At 38.8% G+C, this 16,050-nt stretch overlaps 1 protein-coding gene across 1 annotated transcript in view; it reads right to left on the bottom strand.

Annotated features, from left to right (window-relative positions):
• Positions 1-6,477, bottom strand: part of LOC147575578 (putative Polycomb group protein ASXL3) — a 54,913-nt gene extending 48,436 nt beyond the window's left edge. The window contains exon 1 of the mRNA XM_086682705.1: positions 6,279-6,477. Coding sequence (XP_086538831.1) covers positions 6,279-6,332 — 54 coding nt within the window. The 5' untranslated portion in view covers positions 6,333-6,477. The remainder of the gene's footprint in view (positions 1-6,278) is intronic.
• Positions 6,478-16,050: the final 9,573 nt, after the last annotated feature.

The following is a 16,050-nucleotide window of genomic DNA, read 5'->3' as shown; positions in this document are numbered from 1 at the left end:
AGGAAAGAGAGAGAGAGAAATGAAAAGCAGGCAATCTGAAAAGCAGGAAATAATAAGTCTGATGTAGGCTTGGATCCTCCCTATGTCTCCATGCAACAAATCAGTTAAATTCACATCATTTAAAGTGCCTGTGTTAGTTTCTACAAATCAGAGAGACACGACACAGTATTTTTTTTTTAAATCCTGTGCCAGCCTTGCTCCTTATAGACAGGGTGATGATATTGGGCATATCATTAAACTACACATTTGGAGACTGAGTTACTGAAATAACCCTAGCTACCTACTGATCTCAAGAGACAGTGCCCTGTGTATGTTTTCTACAAACGGAATGCATATTACTCACTGATGTTTACTTTGCATCATTTGGCAAAGGCAATGGACAGAATAAAGTTGTGTTATTTGAAATAAAATATTTCTAACATCAATTTTGTTTTCAGACTCTATTATCAAGTAACGGAAGCATTCAGAGACATCCCCAGACCACTGGTGTCCCCTCTCTGTACAAGAGACAGTCATTCTATTTTGTGTTTTTGAAAAAAAAAAAAAATCCTACTTCTAGCACCTATCGCACCAGCCCCATGCAACAACTTACACGGTCCAACTGTCCTAAAATCACTTGCAAATCCCCTCCCCCCAATCTGGCCACAATGTAATTTTCAACTTTATTGAGTGCCTACCCTCTCAAGTCTTCAGATATTTCTAGACTTGTCTGCGCGTTGCCTCCTGAACCCGTCCTCTGGCCTGCGGGGCTCTCTTCTTAGAATGTGCTCCTCTCATGACCTGTTCAATCTTACTCATATTTCAAGGACAAGCCCAATTTCACCTAATCCGCTAAGCCTTCTGCAGTCACCTCATACCACACGGCTTCTCCCTTCTGTGAATCTGTAAACTAGCACCTGCTTGATCATTCATGTGACACCTACAGATGGTGTCTGCACAGTCTTCCTCCAGTGTTCCTCGTCTCCTCTACTGAACTCAACACTCCTTGAAGATGTGTATCTTCGTATCCTCCCTAGCATTCGAGCTGCCTATGGAGAAACCCTCAAAAAGGTTAGGGACCATACCGCACATTCCCAGTGCATTTCAGTGAAAGTTGACACTATTACATAATTAAACATTAAACTTCATTACTTAGTAAGTTTGCTTTTTGCTGGTGAAATTCCTTTACAGGTATGACTCTACAAGTCTAAAAGTGACAGCATGCCAAGAGTCCATTTCTGACATCCGAGGAATCATCTGCTACCAAAGAATTTCTTGAAGAAGAGAAAAACTTAAGAAACAATCAATTCTTAAAATTCCCTTTCATGTCAGCAGGAAATAAAAAATTAACAACCTAAACACTAGCCCTAAGTTCACATTTCTCATTTATTTCAAACACGTTTTTCCCAACTGGAAACTCAAAACAGGCAGAGAGACTGCTAAACTCTTTTCCATCTTTCAAATTGCAAAACGAAAATTTAGGTTCCACATCTGAAAGAAGAGATGATGAGATGCAAACATAAAGAGATGATGTTACATGTACGGATGATAGAAAACAGCTGAATCAAACCAATGGAAATGTAAGCGAATGAAAATAAAACTCCATTTGCCAAATACGTTAGCCAGGCTCATAAGCCAATAATCACCGTCACGATTACGCTCATGTGCACCTTTGGGGCTTACCTCAGATCACAAGTCAAAACGTTCTCAACTGTGAAGGCCTGATCAAAACCTGAAATCTAAGCACCAGCAGCACAGTGAGAAAATGCCAAAACCAGTACCAATGCTCTCTCCTCCATCCCATGTTCATCATTCCTGAATAATTATATTTATTTCTAAAACACAAAGACAAAAGACAAGGCAACCAGTTAAGTTAACAATTAGGAATTGTTTTCTATTTTAACAGCTACCAAAGCCATTTGGCTTTATTTCACACAAACCCTAAGAGTTTATTTAGCATATAATGCATTATGCAAAAGAATGTCTGTGCTAAAGATTCACACAGATTTCCTTTAATTAATAACCCCCACTTAATTTTTAATAGAATATGATTTACAAAATTTCAATTTACTTAAAACCTTCAGTAACTCTGCTATGGCATAAAGAGATATGTATCTGTTTTCTCCTAAGAATGAGGCAAATTTACCATTAAATTTTTTTCCCCAAAGGTCACCTTGAACTACAAAAAAAAAAAAAAAAAAAAAAAAAAAGCCCTACTAATAGTCATTATCTTTGGGAATGTACCTAAACTACAAGCAAATAAATCAGCCATGTTACCAAGCACAAAGCTATTGAAGATTGTTAAGATTTATTTTCAGGTGCCAGTGAGACTAAACAAAGATTGTAAGGAATGAAACAAACAGAAGAAACCCAGGGAACAAATTAATACATTGAATCATTATCTTACCAGCAGCATTCCCTATACAACAAAGTGATGAAACTATCAAAAAGCACTTCTCAAAGCAACAACATTTTCGCATGTCAAAAAAAAAAAAAAGAATTAACCTAGAATAAATATATAAATAACAGTATGTTCTGTGTTAAGCCAGTAACAAAGAAACCCCTTAGTGCAGTAAAACAAAGTCTTGTCAAATCCCCATTTTTTACAAAGAAGCATGAAGATCCTTTCACAATGGTTTAAACTGTATTTATAGTAACAGAGTGAAGACTTGAGATAAAAGTCAAAAGGATTAAAGTCAAAGCCCCAGCTCGACATGAGTTATGGTTTTGATTTTTATTCTTATTGTGGTCTACAAATATTAAGACAGAAGATACTTCCATGTGATTGTGGGATCCTCTGAGACTCTATAACCTTAGAAGAGCAGATAAAACGAATAAAAATGCATCTGGTTTGGGAGCAGCCTCCATATTAAATGGCAATGCGCAAAGTAACCACCACAACTGCAGAAGGCTGAGGGGGAGTGGGGAGGCTGAAGGCTGAAATTTCTGCAATTGATGCAGGGCAGGAAAAAAAAAATGAAAAGAAGAAAGAAAAGAAAAAGAGAAAGAAAAAAAAAGATGTGGTATTACTGCTTTAAAATGGCACCCTGTTAATAATCACGACATTCCTGAAAATACAGAAAAATTATACTACCATTCCTTCTTTCCTGAGCTAAGCAAGCTCACCACATACACACACTACATACTTCTGCAAGAAAACTGGTAGGGCTTGATAGCTGCATCTCTATCTAAAGCAAAATCCCTGGAGTTGCCACTCAGAGTTTGCAGATTTACGAACCACACACTTTTCTCACAAAGAAAGAAAACAAAATTTCTGTTGTCGACTGGAAGTTCTTACTCTACAGAGAACCATTCTTCTTCCATATTTTTTTTCTTAAAAATGAATGCAAAACTACATTTAAACATAAGCTTTTGGTCACAGTTCAAAAAATGTATTTTGCATTTCCTCTCCCGAAACCCTCTCTTTCAAGATAATCTCTCTCTCACGCACACACTCCAGTAGGAGATATATATTATATACTGTATGATTGGAAGGTTATTCTTAATATTAATTTGGATACTCTCTCCTTTCAGTTCCTATATTGCAAGAACCACATGCATATTTTCCGTTCATCCTTAGTCTCTACTTTTAAAATCAGACACCTGGTTTAACACTTGATGTCTCGAGAAAAGGCTAAAAGTCCTTAATAACAACAACCACAGCAAAAGCAGCAGGGGCAGTGTAAAATATGTAATGATAGTATTTTTATATCACAGAAATGCCCTCCCAAAAGGCATTACTTTTTAAATGAGTGTAAATTAAAACTATAATTATAAGAGTAAAAATGGTTTTCATGCAAGTTGGTAAGAGAGTTTAAGTCTATATGTATTCATATAATCATAAAGAAAATACTTAAAAGTCACAATTGCCCAAATGGATCCTTTTCTCTTTTATTCACGAAGTAAGCTAAGAATGATCATAAAGCCACAATTACAAATCACAAATTCCTGAGAAAGATATTTCCGGTACAATTACTTGCTATTTCATTCAGTATTTTATTTCAACTGTCACATTTTGAATACATACACATTTGTGCAACTACCAGGGGAAAAATAACTGGAACCAAATTGAAAAATTACCATAACTACTAGTTCAATATGTCTGGTTAAAATAGAGACATCTGGTCTATCATTAATTCTTTTGTGTTGATGACTCCTAGTGTGTCTTTTCCCATCAATGAACTTTGCAAGAGGAAAAGGCAACTTTTAACAAAAAGATGCGACTCAAAAATCCATCTCAAGATTTATCAATACAGATCTATTATGATTAGATCAAATAAAGCACAGTCCTTTCAGGAACAGTAACAAATACTGTTGAATACAAATGGTTAGCTTTAAATTCCATCAGAATAATGTTATTTATTAAATAATTCTCTGCAAGCAGATATAGGTAATTCATGAATCATTATTTTAAAATATTTATAAGTCAACTCTTTCGCTTGTTTAAAACACATACACTGAAGCTCTATAATAATACTTGATTGCCACTCCAAGGAAACTGAATAATGCATTTTCAGAAGCCCTGCACACCCCCACACAATTCTGAATTAATGGCTGAGCAAACAATAAGTAATGTACTATGCTCTAGCAAAAATTCAGTGATAACATCAATCTGGCATCTACTTAACACATACTGCTTACTTTTCACATATTCCTCACAGATAAGTTTCCTTTCCCAGATGCAGTTCATTAGACAATGACTATCACCTGCCCATTCATCCACAGACAGTGAGTGATTCAGTAATTAACACAATCACAGATAAGGGGAGAAATCATAACATACACTACTACAAATTAAGAGATGAGGTAAAGGGGCCTAGCCACTCCAGTTTCCAATAACTAGACTGCAATTAAAAAGGACTTTTGTCACTTCTTCCTAGGGTAATAGGGTCAATTATTTAAAACCCCTTGCTCCAATCCAGAGACAAACCAGTAAGGCCCTTCAACCAAACTCAGATAATTACTTTTGACAAATGTTCTCCTTCAGCATGATGTAGTTACTCAAAAGCTTTAAAACAAAACAAAACAAAACAAAAAACAACCCACAGTCATAGTAAAACAATCTTTACAAAGTCAACCCAATAACATGTTCTTTGGTCTCGCCCCCTCTCCCGCCCCCCCCCCCCATATTGCATGCAGTCTGCCTTCTTTCAGCCAATTTATAAAAGATAGTAAGTTGCTAAGTAAATATTTAATTTATGCAGCCGAAACCCTGAAAGGCTGAGCTTCAAATGTAATGCTTTGCATTCCCGTGAGGCACACAGTACAGAAATATCCTTTTTAAAAATCCGTTTACAGCTGTCCTTTAAAAGAAGAAAAAGAAGAGAGAGAAAGAAAAAAGAAAGAAAGAAACCCACACATACACATGCATCAAACCAAAGACGCCGACGCCCCTCTGCCAACCAGCATTTCTATAGAGACATTCTTTCGATGATTAAAACGTAAGCTCCGAAAGGTTAAAGAAAAGCAGCCAAGTAACACCGCCCAGGAAGCCAGCATTAAAACACACCTAGCTGCACACTCTTAATAACCTCCCACTACAAATGACACTGACCCAACTTCACCAAACACACGCACACTCGCCCCGACACACACACTCACAAATTGCACACACGTGCACAGAATGTACACACAAACATCGAGCAGAACACAATACCTACAAAACACAAACGAACTTGATCCACACAAAACATGCACGTATCAGTGTGCATACATAATGCACACGACGCGGCACACGGACACGCACGACCTAGCCCACATGCACACGCCCCACAAGTCCGTGTCGGACACACACCGTGCATGCACGTGTAAAATGTATGAACTCACAAACGCCGAACACACACACAGACCGTGCACAGAGAGTTATTGATGAAATTCCGGGAGGTGGAGGGGCCGGGAGGGAGTGGTAATTGCCACACAAAGGTCTCCGGAGCGGCAGAGAGGGAAGTCGAGCGGGCCGAGCGCTCGGAAATTCACCCGTGGCGAAGGCACAGCCGAGCCCCGAGAGCGAAGTACCGGGAGAAGTGTCCCGGGCGGTCCCGGGCGCCGCTGGCGCGGGGCTCCCCGAGATAATCGCTGCGCCCCTCCGCGCGCGCACGCACACACACACACACACACACACACACACACACACAGGGGCCCCTGGGCGAGCCCACTCCCGCAGAATAACAAAGAGCAGGAGCCCGGCGAGCGGGCGGCGGCTCGGGCTGGAAGTGGCCGTCTCCGCCGCCGCGGGCCGGCGCGGGGCGAGCAGCGGGGCCGGCGGGACGCGCGGGCGGCGGGCGGGGGGCGGTACGTACCAGGCGGGCAGCCTCGGCCCAGGTGCGGTCCTTCTTCTTCCTCTTGTCTTTCATGTTTGCATCTCATTGATGGTTCTGATGATGACGTGGGGGATTCCACGGGGTGCTCGGGGTTCGGGCGCGGAGACAATGACCCAGTGACCCGGTGACCCGCACTCGCTCCGCGGGGGGAGGCGCGCGGGCGGCGGCGGCGGCGGCGGCGGCGGGTGGGAGGGATGGAGCGAGGGGGTGGGGTGGGGTGGGTGGGGGCGCGCGGGCGGCGGCGGCGGCGGCGGCGCGCGGCGGGCGGGCGGGCCGGGGGCGGGGGCTGGGGCGGCGGCGGCGGCGGGGCCGGGGACAGGGGCGGGGGCGGCGCCGGCCGGGCTCGCTCGTGCGGGGCTCGCGCTGCGCCGCCGCCGCGGCCGCCGCGGTGACAGCTCCGGGGATGCTCCGCTCGGCCCCGCTCACAACAATACACTCTGACGTCACGGGGAATGGCGACGCGGCCGCACACTCGCCGCGCTCACACTCGCCGCGCTCACACTCGCCCTCTCGCGCGCGCACACCCGCGCACACTCGCCGCGCGCCCCCCACTCCAGCCACGCCCTGAAACCCTCGCGAGACCCCTCTCCCTCCAGCCCAGCCCCCCAAGTCCACGGGGCGCTGCCCGCTGGGTGCAGGCCGTGGCCCCGGGGCCCGCGAGGGCGGAGAACCGGAGACACGGTAGCCTTTGGAACTTGTGTACAAGTCCGTTCCGCAACTCGAGGCTTCTGTCCTGTGCGCTCACACTCACTCACACGCACACACACACACATTCTCACATACTCACTCCGCACTACTTCCCTCTGCTGGACTCTTTTAACCCTTTTCTGCTTGGCTGGGTGGATTCCCAGAGCCTTGCTGCAAGGGTACAAAACCAGCCTCTTAACAGAACTCATATCGAATGTGCAACTTGACTCAACATTAACCATCTACATGGTCTTAAACAATGCAAGACCAGAGAGATGTGGCCGTGGAACGGTGCCTTGCTGTGCCTAAGCGCTAATTATGTTTAAATATCGTACGGTCATCATCCCATGGCGTAAAACGTGAGGCATATGTAAACAACGGCACAGCTAACGCTTGCGTGTTTTTTTAATTATTTATAATTGCCGGGTTTGGGATGCATGAAGAGTTGGGTTGTTAACCTTGTTAGCGAACTACAAAATGTTATGTTAAGACTTGAAAGTTTATTATAACCTTTCCAACTTCTTAGACCACTGGTAAATTGTTTAGGTCAAGAAAATTACTGTTAAGCAAAGAAAAGAAGGGGTCCTATGACCTACACATTAATTTTGCGTGTATTTATCTTAAGTATCTAAAAAACAAAGAGGGCACTCATACTGGATTATTTATGTAAGGGTATTTCCTAAATGTGATAATAATGGTATGTAAATAGTACTTGAAGTTTTTTCATATACATTATCTCATTTGACCCTTTCAAAACAAGGCGCTCAAACATAGATCTTTATGTCTACTGCACGGAGGAAGTGAAACTCAAAAACATCACATTGCACGTGAGATCTCTTGCTAAATCAGTTTTAAGAACCGAACCCAAATCTTTTGACCCTACTCCCATGCTGTTTCTATTACTCTAAACTGCAATACTTAAAAATAAATACCCCTAACTAGAAATGAACATCTACATCTACTGAAAAAACATATGCCCAAGAATGAGAACGATACTAGTAAGGTGATTCCTTTGAGAATAGTGTCAAATGACTGAAGTAATAGAAATGTTCAATTACTAAAGATTAAGCAGAGGCCCTTCACAACCATAAAGAGCTGATTATTTTAATTCTTTTAAAATATTTACTTTATTAATTCATTATAATAGGAAAAAGCTATGCATCCTTTGAAGGAAACATCTCAAAATTACCTCCAGTTTCCTACTTTCTTTTTTTAAAAGGATTTGGAGAACACACTGAAGTTATCCCTAGGGGAGAAATTTACCCATGCAATTTGCATAACTCTATCCAGGCGTATTATATTTTTACTTTACATTTCAAATATATTAAATTTGAATCACGTTCACATCTGCTTTTATTTTCAACAATTCTCTTTATAACTAAAGTAATTGATACATTTCAAAGTACTCTCATGCTAATGTTTTTTCTTCTATTCAGAAATACCTATTTTAAGCAATCAGACCATAGCATATAATTTGTTATTTTCAGTGAAATAGTGCTTAATAAAAAGTTTTGCAGCCAGCTAAAGGAAAATACTTCTTCACTTGCTTTGTGGTAACTTATTATTCTTTAATAAACAATTCTGGTTATCACAGAAGAGAACATATGTCATCCCCCTTAAGCGATGTAAATTGATTATACGTTAAAAAACAACAACAACAAAAAAAAAAAAACCCTAAAACTAAATGCTGTTATTCGTGTACCTGTTCTTTGACATGAGCTAAATATAAATAATCAATATTCTGAAGACTCTTAGATTCTATCTCTACTTTTGGATATTTGAGTATAAATAGTCTGTGGTAGGTATGTCCACTTAAAGACTTGTGTTCTATGCCAAAATAATTTTTTTCACAGAGCACCAGAACAGAGGTGGGCCACCATTGTCTCGAAGTTGTTGCTGTTGTTATATTCCTTTCTTCTACATTTACATTTGCACATCAGGCCATACTTTTCCTTATGACAATCTCTCAATAAATGTAGTGGAAGGAAGGAGCATATGAATCCATTACAGTTCTTTTACAGTTTAGTAAATTATATGAGTATCTTTTTAGAAGGTAGAAAATAGTGAATGTCACAAATGTACAAGTAAAATTATGTGAAAATTAAGAAAAATAACTCTCCGCTGTGGACATTAAAGAAGGCTTTCAGAAAGAGATGTCCTTTAGAATGGGATTTGAAAGATGGGAAGGATTTGAACATTCACATTTGTAGGCCAGGGGAGCAGCTTTTCCAAATAAAGTGCAGTAAAAGTCAGAACAATTGAGAACTAGAAAAATGCTCAAATGGGTAGATGAAATATACCAAGTGGTGCTGGCATTCATTTCAATTTCATATAAGATCACTTGTATTTTAAGAACCCTTCCTTAAAATGAGGAGGAATAACACAAAGAACAGAGGTTCCAGTGAGAACTGCCCTATAGATTCTTCCTTTTCTGAGCTCTCCATCCAATTAGACAGAATAGGGATAGCTCCAAAGTTCATTTGGGATGTAACAGCTCCTTCTCTGCATTACCCAGCTTTCTTTATTCCCATTCCTGCTTTTAGATTCAAAATTCAACAATTCACACTCCCGTTGTGCATGTCTACCTTCACCAATCCCAGCAGACCTTTTCATCTCCAGGAACGTTATTTTTATATTACAAGATGTGTAACAATTGATAAAGACTCAATACCAACCAAACCCAAACAGTAATAAATATCAATTTATATAAGACAAAATACAGGTGATGCTGTGCTGGATAAGGGTTAACGGTCATATGAGACTCCAATACTAAGAGAAGAGAGACCTAAGAATTTGGGGATGGAAGTATCAGGACTGGTCTCAGGAAATACAAGGTTTTACCATGAATCTTCATCAAAGTGTTGACCAAATATGAGGGAGTTGAGGCGTGTTGTAGTCAGGAATAAGAGGCAGGGTTTGCTTTCATTGCCAACCCACACGCCCATTGCATGTGGAAGTCTAGAATTAATGGAAGTCTCTTCCACCCTTCCCCCCCCCCCCACATGCCAGCCAGCAGCACAATATGGAACAGAAGGTGGGGTGGGAAAGTAATAACAAAAGTTGAGAGGAGAGAACGGAGGCAAGAGTTGCCAGGGGGATGGAAGAGTTCTTCAGTGGTCTTGATAACCATGTAACCTGAGTTTTGTTTCTGAAATATATTTATTATGTATAAGCTGAGAATCTCTGAATTCTTCAAATAAGAACATTTAATAAACTTATTTTTCCTAAACATCTATTGTTAATGATCAATTAGGATCTCACTTGTCTGGAAATTCCATGAAGGTGGACACCTTGTCTACTTTGTCTGCTACCCAATTCATTGAATTTCTAGCATGAAACAAATTACTTGTCATCATCTGGTCCACAATAAATATTTACTGAATAAAAAAAATAAGTGATTGGGAATTTAGTAAATTGATCCCTTTTATTGTAAATACAAGTCCAGTCAATCAAAATCTATTTCTTTTCCTCATCATAGCAAATGTTTTCTTTTTCTGTCCCTCTCCTATATTTCACTGAGCAGATCAGGAGTAATACAAAGCGAGGTGAAATAAAGCCAAATATCAGCATTATTAATTATGTATAGTCGGATATTACTGAGTGGAGCTCCTAAAGGCTAATGAATTATGACCTTGTTTCTCCTTTTCTAATCCTGCATATGCGATGTAATGCACTTTTCAAGGCTCTCAATATATTCAAAGTCAGTTTATACTATGAATATAAACATTAGCTGCACTCAGGAACATACAGAAGTGTTTTAACACTATTATCTGAGACTAATTTTATCAAAACTCATGGCAATTCTTCCACTAGGAAATAAGTGGATTAACTGTGATTATTTTGTTTCTTTACTCGAAATCTACAATAGTTCAATATGCTGAGATTTTAGTGCACTATAATTATATACATGTAGCTAAAAAGAAAAAAACCACTTGTGAATTTTCTTCAAAACTTTTCTGTAGCTGATTTTGTTTGCATTCTCAACGCATGTAATTTTTTTTTAGTTGATTAGCACTATTTTGACACTCATTTTAAATTCTCTGGTCAATCTGTATTATTATTACATTTCATTGCACTGATTAAAAAATAAACATTTTCATGTTTTATGTGGAGATTTAGGCATTCTTAAATCTGAGGAGAAGTAGAATAAAGTGGCTCACATATTTTCATAGTTTTCTTCTTTTTCACTTAAATTGCTCTTTTTTTTTCTGCTTTATCTACTTCCTTTGTGAAATCACACACTGCTTCTGAGTAGAGCCCTTCATTCAAGAATTTACCTTTTCCCCCTTTAAACCCTTAATTAGGCATAGAGAACACAGTCTGATTTATGCCCTAGTGTTTAACAGGACTCACGCTTAATCCATTACACAAAGAGGGATACACATATTCCCCAACAGCACCACTCATTAGTTTATACAAAATGAAAAAACACTTAGGAAATGTAAATAAAGCTTTGCTCGATACTATCTTCTTATGCATATGTAACGTGATCAGAATATCAACATTACGGTCTAACAGCTTTTTGCTTATTTTCAAAACTACAAATTAGATTTCTCTAGGTAAACTCTAATTCAATCCCACATTCAGTGGATAAGAAGGAAAATTACATGCTGCTAAATTCATCTTTGTGTGGAAAGAATGTTTTTAGTTCACAAAGGAAAAGACTAGAATTCTGATTACAACTGTTGTCTCAGACTCTAATTCACAGGAAAAATGGCCGTGTTACTGATATTCTGCTTGCCTCAGTTTCCACTTGTGATCTAGACATTTTGGATCTTTACTACAGAGTTAATCACCTCTTGGTCTAAAAAGGAGGAGAGTCTCCAGAGAAAAGAATTTTCTGCTAAATAATGCGCATTGATCAAAGTTCTTACCAGCTGATTCAAATGATTCAAATTCACATTTAGGCAAGGTATCCCCAGGGAAAAGGATCAAAGATAGTTATGACATTTAGATAACAAAATAATGAATCATGCATTTGAACAATGGGTGACTTACCAAAGGGTGACTTTTGTGGTTGAGACACCCGAAACAGAATTTTGGAGGAATCACTAACAAGTAATTTCTTCCAGTAATTTTTCACCTACCTGCTGTGGTAGGTTATACCGTAAGGTATATAAAGTATACACCATAGGTATTAATCTAGTAGTGGAACTTCCTCTTCATTTGTGCCTAGCACTGAAAACTCAAAGGAAGATACAAGGCCATTCTGCAACTTTTACAAGGATGGAGTGAAGTGGGGAAATAGAGTTCCTTTTGTAACTGAAGAATTCTTATTGCTTTCCCGTTGAGTTTTATTGCAGGGGACATGGCTGATCATCTTAGCCAACACACTTCCAGTAACCATGGGGTGACATGATTGATTAGCCAAATAGCGGGAATAACTGGAAGATCTCTTAGGAGCCCATTGTAGCCAAGGAAATGCCATCCAATTGTCTACTGGTTTATGTGATGAGAGAAAAGAAGTTGGGGGGTGGGGGTGGGGAGTTGCACAGAAATTGCCACCTCCACTCAGAGTCTCACCTAGCAGTGAGGAAAGGCAGCGGAATGGTATTTCAGAAGAGGGAACAATGACCCTGCAGTGTCTGAAATCTGTCCAGGATTTTCATTGCCCCAGTGACGCTTGGGGTGGGGGGTGGAGCTAAACGTATTTGCCTTTTATGTGAGAATAGAGAGATCCAGAAAAAGAGATTCTTGTTCACCCACTCCCCCTGACTTTCTCTATCACATTTAGGCAAGGTATCCCCATGGAAAAGGATCAAAGATAGTTATGACATTTAGATGTCAAAATAATGAATCATGCATTTGAACAATATCTGGATTGAGTTGCTGGTAAGAACTTTGATCAATGCGCATTTTTTAGCAGAAAATTCTTTTCTCTGGAGACTTTCCTCCTTTTTAGACCAAGAGGTGATTAACTCTGTAGTAAAGATCCGAAATGTCTAGATCACAACTCCTCTGCCTAACCCATAAACATTTATTTAATTTCCATCTCATAAAACTAATTCCTTCTCCCTTTCTATTTGTGGGCTTATTACTGCATTCTTTAAACAGGTAAGGAGTGTTTTGCTCTTGTAAAAAATTTTTTTAAAGTCTTTTTATTTCTGTTCTTTTTTTTTTTTTACTTGAGGTATAATTAACATATAATAAAATAAATGCACAGCTCTCTAGTGTTTTAATGACTTCTGATAATTGTATACACCTCAGTAACTATCATTCACAGCAAATGCAGAACATTTCCATCACTTCCAGAATGTTTCCTTATGCTATTTTCAGTCATTCCTCACACCTCAGAGAAATAACCACTTTCAGACTTCAATCACCATAGATGAGTTTGGCCTGTTAATAGCCTGTTAATATTTCCCCCTGCCTGTAGCTTGTCTATTCATTTTTGTAATGGTGTCTGGCATTTAATGAGGTCCAATTCCTGATTTGTTTCTTTTATGATTAGGGCTTTTGAATATTGTCCAAGAAATCTTTGCTGACCCCAGCTTCAAGAAGATATTCTTCTATTTTTATACCCAAGTTTTGATATTTTCTAATACTTTCAGAAATCGTATTTGAATTTTATTTGGGAGCTATTTACTGATGATATATAGAAATAAAACTGGTTTTTGAATGTTGATCTCATAGTGCCATCTTGCTAAATTCACTTACTGGCATTATCATAGATTCAAGGAAAATTTCTATGTCCATAATTATGTTGTTTACAAATAACAGAAGTTCTACTGCTTTTCTGATTTAATGCATTTTATTTTTTCTTGCTTTCTGTAGTACATGCAAAGCTATTAATTCACCCTACTGTTTCTCTGAATCCATTTTATTAAAGTTTTATCAATTTTATTGAGGTCTAATTTACACACCACAAAGTTACCCAATGTAATTATAAAGACGGGTGCTTTTACTTTTGTAAATTTATATGGCTGTGCAACCATAAACTTCATCTATTTTTAGAAACTTTTGATCACCCCCTCAAAGTACCCTCATGCCCAGATGAAGTCAAACCCTGCTCTTACCTCTAGGGCATGTAATCACACAATGTGTAGTCTTTAATGGTCTGGCTTCTCTCACTTAGCATAATCTATTTTACATGTGTCCATTTTGTTGCATGTGTCAGTACTTTGTTTCTTTTTATTTCCACCTGGTATTCTACTGCATGGACATACATTTTTGTTTGTCCCTTCACCAGTTAAAGGACTTCTGGAATGTTTCCAGTTTTGACTATTGTAAATACTACTCCTATGAATATTTTGTATGGAAATCTTTATGTGGACCTATATTTTCATTTTTTCTTTATAAATACCTACAAGTAGAGCTACTGTATCTTCTCATAAGTATATAAACTTTTAAATTGCTATATCTTAGTTTAAATATATGTTTACATTTTTAAGAAACTGTCAAACCAGTGTCCAAAATGGTATTCATTCTTTGAGGAAATGAATATCCAAATATTTTTCCCATTTTTATTGTGTCACTTATGTTATTATGAGTTTTAAGAGTTCTTCGTATATTTGGGGTGCCTGGGTGGCTCAGTCAATTAAGCATCCAACTTTGGCTCAGGTCATGATCTCACTGTTTGTGAGTTTAAGCCCCGCGTTGGGCTCCGTGCTGACAGCTCAGAGCCTGGAGCCTGCTTCAGAGTCTGTGTCTCCCTCTCTCTCTCTCTGTCCCTCTCCCATTTGCGTGCTCTCTCTCTCTCTCAAAAATAAATAAACATTAAAAATTTTTTTAAAAGAGTTCTTATATATTCTTTATATGAGTCCTTTATCAATTATGTGATTTATGGTATTTTCTCCCAGTCTATGAATTTTCTTAATTTCTTAATAGTATCTTTTGAAGAGCAAAATATTTTGACTTTGATAAAATCCAATTAATCAGTTTTTTTTTTCTTTTATGTAGTAGCTATACAGTATCATATCTAAGAAATCTTTGCCTAACCTGGGGCACCTGGGTGGCTCATCAGTTAAGCATCTGACCTTTGATTTCGGCTCAAGTTATGATCTTACAGTTCATAAGATCGAGCCTCGCATCAGGCTCTATGTTGACAGCACAGAACCTGCTTGGGATGCTCTCTTTCACCCTCACTCTGCCTTCCCCCATTATGCTCTCCCTCTCTCTGTCTCTAAATAAATAAATATTTCGGGGGGGGGGGGAGAAATCTTTGCCTAACCTAAGATCACAAATATTGTTCTTATGTTTTCTTCTAGTTTTCTAATTTCAGCATGTAAATGTTTGTATATGATTATGAGTTTTAGTGTAGATTTTGTGTATGGTATGAGGTAAAGTTATCAGTTCATTGGTTGTGACATATGGATATCCAATTATTTCAGTACCGTTTGTTGAAAAGAATAACCTTTCCTCCATTGAAGTGTATTGGCACATTGGTTGAAAATCAATTGACCATAATTATGTAGATATTCTTCTGGGCTATTATGTTACATATATATGTATTCTTTATCTCTCTGTTGAGAGAGACCTAGATCTAGATATTCTCTCTATATACATATTGTATTTAATATATATATTTTTATACCAATATCACATTTTGATTATGATAGCATTATAAATTTTGAAATCAGGTTGTATAAAATCTTCAGTTTTATTCCCCTTTTGAAGTTGTTTAACCTATTCAAAATTCCTCAAATTTCACCTAAATGTGAGAATCAGCTTGTCAGTTTCTGCCAAAAAAGAGGTGGAAGGAAGCTGCTGGTATGCAGCCCCTATCAAAGCTCTCCTCTGTTTTCTCCCTTGTGTCACTTTTGATGAGAAATCTGCAGTAGCCCTCATCTTTGATCTTGAGCAACTTTAGTATAAAGTTTTTGGGTAGTTTGCTTTGTGTTTCTTGTGTGAGGTTCATTGAGCTTCTTGCATCTGAATTCACAGTTTTCACCAAATTTAGGAATGTGTCAGCCATTATATCTTCAAATGGTTTTTCTACTGAGTATTTAACCCTCACCACCCTCCCCACTAACTGCATGTTTTCTAAAGAAAGGGGTGATGTCTTTATTGCCAGCATCGTAGCATTATGATTAGCCCAGGGTTCAGTACCTATCAGCTGTTAAGC

Source organism: Puma concolor, chromosome D3 (assembly GCF_028749965.1).
Source record: "Puma concolor isolate L17-30 chromosome D3, mPumCon1.1.hap2, whole genome shotgun sequence".
NCBI lineage: Eukaryota > Metazoa > Chordata > Mammalia > Carnivora > Felidae > Puma > Puma concolor.
Note: the sequence above shows the minus strand (reverse complement) of the source record. Positions and strands in the feature narration are given on the sequence as shown.